This window comes from Chaetura pelagica, unplaced genomic scaffold (genome assembly GCF_000747805.2).
Source record: "Chaetura pelagica isolate M959 unplaced genomic scaffold, ChaPel_1.0 scaffold40, whole genome shotgun sequence".
In the NCBI taxonomy this organism is placed as follows: domain Eukaryota; kingdom Metazoa; phylum Chordata; class Aves; order Apodiformes; family Apodidae; genus Chaetura; species Chaetura pelagica.
Window position 1 is genome coordinate 1,461,992 of NW_009952160.1, and position 6,000 is coordinate 1,467,991.

Sequence of the window (6,000 nt, forward strand, 5' to 3'; positions counted from 1 at the left end):
CATTATTTCATTATTACCATGAGCACAAGTTGCTCCAGGAGGTCAAACAGTGAAGCTAAATGCAAATTAACTAAAGGTCTGTCTTTTAATGTCTCAGTTAGGCTCATGTGAGGTCCCGTTTTCACAGTGGTTTTAACTGAAATCCCATTATACCTGCTACATTTAAGACAATATTACAGCTTGAGTCCTGCATTCTGAAGTTAGCTTTTATAAAGTTGGACTTCAAGTCTGCAAAGTGTTACTGTCCTGATGGTGATATAGGTTGTCTTGAAAGGCACGTGGCCATACCCAGGGGCTCTCCTGAGACCACAAGGAGAGTGGATAGAGGCAGCAGCTGCACTAGGTGCTCTGCCTTAACAACTACCTTTACGGATTTAAGATGTACAGGGGGGTTCCCAAGGCCAGGGAAGCCTGTGGGAGAGCAGAGACACCCAGAAGGGCTCAGCAGCTCTTCCGACGGCGCGTGGGGGAGCGTGAGAGGGGAGGTCGCTGAAACCAGCTAGAGATGAAAGGGTTCAGTGTGGTTTCCACCTGGGCAAAAGCTTCTGCCAGGAGGACGGCGCCAACCCAAACGGAGGCTCCTCACAGGCATGAGCTCCAGGTCTCTGGCTGCAGGGAGTGCCCAAGCCCGTCATTCCCCCTGGAGAGAGGCAGAGACACCAGCTGTGTGAGGTGTGAGCAGACAAATGATCTGCTTGGGATGATTGCACAGCTGAAGGAGGAAGTAGAGAGGCTCAGGAGTATCAGAGAGTGCAAGAGGGAGACAGATGGTTGGTGCCATGACTTAGCCTTCATGAACCAGCCCTGAAATACAAGTGGGGCTCATGATGCAGCCACTGCCTGTCTCCTGCCTGCCGGTGAGTGCGATGGCCGACGGGATGAGCAGCGATGGCGACGAGCTGCTGCCCGGCACATGCGGTGCCGCAGGGGGTCCCTGGAGTTCCCCCATCCAGGGGACTTTGCAAGGTAGATACTCTGCAATTAGAACCAAATGGTGATGTGGATGGTGGTTCACCAAGCTTGGAGGTGTCACCAAGGCAAGTCAGTCTGTACCTCAGTTAAGAAAAAAAGGCAGAAGAGTGGCTGGAGAGCAGCCCAGCAGAGGGACCTGTGAGTCCTGTTTAGAACCGATTGAACATGAGCCAGCAGTGTGCCCAGGTGGCCTGGAAGGCCAATGGCATCCTGGCTTGTATCAGGAATAGTCTGGCCAGCAGGAGTAGGGATGCAATTCTCCCCCTGTACTCAGCACTGGTGAGAACCCACCGCAAGTACTGTGCCCAGTTCTGGGCCCCTCACTTCAAGAAGGATATTGAGGTGCTGGAGCAGGTCCAGAGGAGAGCTACAAGGCTGGTGAAGGGACTAGAGGGAAAGTCTTACAGGGAAAAGCTGAGGGAGCTGGGGTTGTTTAGCCTGGAGGAGACTCAGGGGGGATTTTCTCACTCTCTTCAACTACCTGAAGGGAGGTTGTAGTCAGTTGGGGTCTGGGCTCTTTTCCCACGCAATTATCAACAAGACAAGAGGGCACAGCCTGAAGCTGCACCAGGAGAGGTTTAGGTTGGATATTAGGAAGCACTTCTTCATGGAGAGGGTGATTAGACATTGGAATGGACTAGCCAGGAAAGTAGTGGAGACACCGTCTCTGGATGTGTACAAGGAAAGGCTGGATGTGGCACTTAGTGCCATGGTCTAACTGATGTGGTGGTGTTGGTCATATGCTGGACTTGACGATATTAAAGGTCTTTTCCAGCCCTGGTGATTCTGTGATTTCTACCTCATTATTTGAGAATGTGTGTAGTGAGCGAAACAGAGAGCAATGTAAAGAAAAGTTTATGACTCCATGGCCTGAGGCAATTTGATGCCCTCTGATTAAAGTGTGTTTCGGTCCAGAATTAGAAAAAACTCTAGATATTTGTAGGCAATCAAGCATTTACTGTGTCTAAAACAGCTATAGTGATAACTACATTGCTAGAAAGCAGCTTGAGAAAATACCAGTCCCTGCATTGCCAGGTGATACTTTGACTAAGGAGTGTTAACTATTTGGAAGAAGAAAAGGGCAGGACACAGACTGCATTAATAAATGACAATTTAATGGATCACTCTGTTTCGCTAGTATGCCTTCTTTCTACAGTATGTTTTACGGAATCTGTGTACAAATGTGAAAGTTTGCTTTCTTACAGCCTAAGCTTCTTATACAATGACAGATTTTGAAGAAATATATTTTTGGGTGCATCATGACTTGTCTGTTACTGTCTCTGTAAGTGAACAAATAGATAAAACTAGAATTCTCCTTTATTTTATAAAAATCAAATAAGGCTGCAGTAGCCTGTCAAATCCAGGTAATTCTATCATAAATATTGTTTCTCTAATATTTGCATACTTTTTTTCCCTTGGGTTTTTTTTTTTCTTTGTTTCTTTTTTGTTTGTTTGTTTCCCTATTCCCAAAAACATCTGTGTAGAGGTGATGATTTTTTTAATGCCAGAGCGTCAGGTAAAAGTGGACATTTATATGTAAATTAAAGTTAATAAAGATTTTATAGTATCTTTTCACACCAGAGACTTGGCTCATTTAGTTCCGGAAGCTGAACCCTGTTGTGCTACCTATGACAATGACTGTTTGAATAACTTTGTTGCATTGAACTTTGCTGAAGCTTTCTAAAACTACATGATCTGTTATAATTGTTTTTCCTCCTTTCCTCTTATCTTTTCTCTTTTCTGTACAGGTGATTTCTATTCACTGCTTTCCAAGCTGCTAGGAGAAAGGGAAGATGTTGTGCATGTTCATAACCATAACCCTACAGAAAAGGCAGAATCAGATCTTGTAGCTGAGATTGCTAATGTAGTCCAAAAGAAGGATCTTTCCAGAGAGATCACAAATCATGATGAAAGGGACAATACTGTTCTTGACAGAGACAGAATTCACAAATTTCACAAACTAGAGTCTACCTTGAGGCCACCAGAGAACAGACATTTCTCTTTACAGCAGCCTAAATATGGTGAGGGAAGCTGGGAGAAAGAACATACAGGAGGTGGGTTAGGGGTTGATTTTATGACATGAAATTCAATGTAAGAGCTGTCATCCACATTAGCAAAATCTGAAGGGAATATCAATTTATCCTTGGAAGTAGTTTACATGACAGCTTTCCTAACTATGGAAAAGTTGTCTGTCCTTGAGGTATTTAATTTGGGTTCTTTCCCCTCTCCATGTATGAAGACATACGATGTCACAATACCAGTAATTTTTCGAACATAGAGTATTTTTCTACTCTCAATACTTTCACTTAATGATTTTAAATAAAATATGTTAAAACAAGGTAAATACAGGATGTAGTTGTTAGAGGAAGAGAAGAATTTTCTTAGTACAAGTAACTACTCTAAAATGATCACTAGGATAATTGATGCATTGTATAAGTTTTCTGATTACCTTGGTTTGTCAGATTCAAGATTTTATAAAATTTATTGCTGTGATTCTTTTGAACATTTTTCTCTCATTCAGAATGAATAGTAGTTAATCCTCAAAAAATTCTTGACAATTAAAATTTTCTGCATATTTATTTCAAATTTGGCTCAGCTATCCAAGGATACTTGGATAGGCTCTTTTATTATACTAGGATTGTAACTCATTCCCTTCAGGTTTCTATGACAGCAGAAACCATGGATGTAATGTACTTGTTTTACTTGCATTTTGGACTCTGTGATACTGATTGTGCTCAGGCTTACGTGCTAATGTGGAAAGCCAGATAATGCAGTATGTGATGAGTATTGCATAAAAGAAAATGGTGTGTATGCATGAACATTATCTGTATGCCTAAGCTGAAGCATCACATTCTTGCTTTTATGTTGCAGCCAGCCAGCCTGATGTTTTCAAGTACTGTTGTAGACAAATATATACATTCATCATCCATTTCATTTTTATTTTAGTTTGAAGTGTTAACATGTATTGTTTCTGCATATGTGAGATTCTGTTATAGTATTCAAATTCAGCAAAATTCTGGTTTTGTATTTAAAAGAAAACAAATAATCAGGACCTTTCCGATGTTATGTTACACTAGCCAGTCAAATGAGAGCCTGTAAAGTTATTGGCATATGGGCAAAAAACAGGTGGAATGTTAACCATGTGCCTAACATAAGTGTAAATCATAAATAATTCCATAAGCAACACTGGAATTACGTGTGTGTAAACATATCTGCAAAACCAGTTCATTCAGTTCAGGCTAATAACATGTGATAGGTAGAGAAATTAGAAAAAAATAATTATTTCTGTTTAACTGATCCAGAGGAGGGAGTGTCAGTCAACTCAATAAATGGCTTAGTTGGCACACAGTATGGCATATATTTTAACTGCAGTAGTTGGCTACTTTAATAGCAACGTAATCCTTTGGGGGGAATTGGTTGGGGAAGGACTAATAAATGGACTTTCAAATGGTGCAATTTTGAGTTATAGCAAAACCAAAAAAGTTTATCTTAATTAGAATTGGGAGGGGGTTATGTTTGTGATACTGCTAACTACAGAAATTCTGAACTGTAGAAGCTGTCAGCACCATCTATTGGCAAAAGAACTTTTAAAGCAATAAAATTTTTAAGCGCATGTTTAGTTTCTGTTTTGGGTAGTACTTAGGAATTAGAAGAATAGAACCTTCCATTACAGATTTTTAACTGCAGAGGAAGCAGTGGAACACAAAGTGTTTTAACTTGTCTTGATTTAATTAAAACATTTGCACCCTTCATAGCATTATTTTCTACATTCAGGTTTGTTTGTTTGTTTTTTAATTGCTATTTTTTAGGACAAGACTCCAGTTGCTCTTAGTTCAATTTACCTGTTTAAAAATTACCAAAATTAAAATAGTTTAACATTTGCAGTCTGGCAAAGATTCTGACTTCAAATATGCAACTGATCTGAAATAGCAAATGACCCATAGGTTAAGTAAAGTTGTTATAAATGTTATGTTTAAAATTTTATACTACTATTCCTCCTGCACTGTTACCTTATTCTGCCAAGACTGATCTCTAATCAGTCAGGTGGCTCAATGTCATTGCAACGGCTACAGTTATACTTTCTAATTAAGACAAACAGTGTTAATTTTATAATTTTAAAAACTCCTTTGCTTCCATTGTATTTGGCAAGATTTTAAATACATACATTTTTAAGATTTAAGATGCATGCAACCTGACTAAAATTGGAAGCAAGAGCTTCTAGAGATTTCTGGACAGTAAATTGCAGTTTTGCCAATAAATAAGGCTTTATTCCTTTGCTTGTAGAGAGATTAGGGGCTGATAGAATCATAGAATCGTTAAGGTTGGAAGGGACCACAAAGACCACCAAGTTCCAACCCCCCTGCCATGAGCAGGGAACCCTACCACTAGACCAGGTTGCACAAAACCTCGTCCAACCTGGTCTTAAAAACCTCCAGGGATGGGACATCAACAACCTACCTGGGCAACCCATTCCAGTTCCTCACCACCCTTATAGTGAACAATTTCTTCCTAATATCTAACCTGAATCTCCCATCTCTCAGTTTAAAACCATTACCCCTTGTCCTCTCACTATCTTCACTGCTGAAAAGCCCCTCCCCAGCTTTCCTGTAGGCCCCTTTCAAGTACTGGAAGGTCTCCCCAGAGCCTTCTCTTCTCCAGGCTGAACAGCCCCAACTCTCTCAGCCTGTCTTCGTAGCAGAGGTGCTCCAGGCCTTTGATCATCCTGGTGGCCATTCTCTGGACCCTCTCCAACAAGTCTATATCATTTTTGTGCTGAGGGCACCAGAACTGTACACAGTATTCCAGGTGGGGTCTCACCAGAGCAGAGTAGAGGGGCAGAACCACCTCCCAGGCCCTGCTGGCCACACTTTTTTTGATGCAGCCCAGGACACAACTGGCCCTCGGGGCTCCAGCACACACTGGTGGCTCATGTCAAGCTTCTCATCTACTAGCACCCCGGAGTCCTGTTCCTCAGGACTGCTTTCTAGTCATTCTCCCCCCAGCCTGTGTTTGTGCCTGGGGTTGTGC

General features: G+C 41.6%; 1 protein-coding gene across 4 annotated transcripts in view; it reads left to right on the forward strand.

Moving 5' to 3' along the window:
* The window catches only part of PAM (peptidylglycine alpha-amidating monooxygenase), a 61,450-nt gene that overhangs the window by 28,648 nt on the left and 26,802 nt on the right, over positions 1-6,000 (forward strand). For 3 of the 4 annotated variants that reach the window (XM_010007208.1, XM_010007209.1, XM_010007207.1), the window contains exon 14: positions 2,721-3,026. The exons of the other annotated variant lie outside the window; for it this stretch is intronic. In XM_010007208.1, the coding sequence (XP_010005510.1) occupies positions 2,721-3,026 (306 nt within the window). The remainder of the gene's footprint in view (positions 1-2,720; positions 3,027-6,000) is intronic. 4 annotated transcript variants of the gene reach the window in all.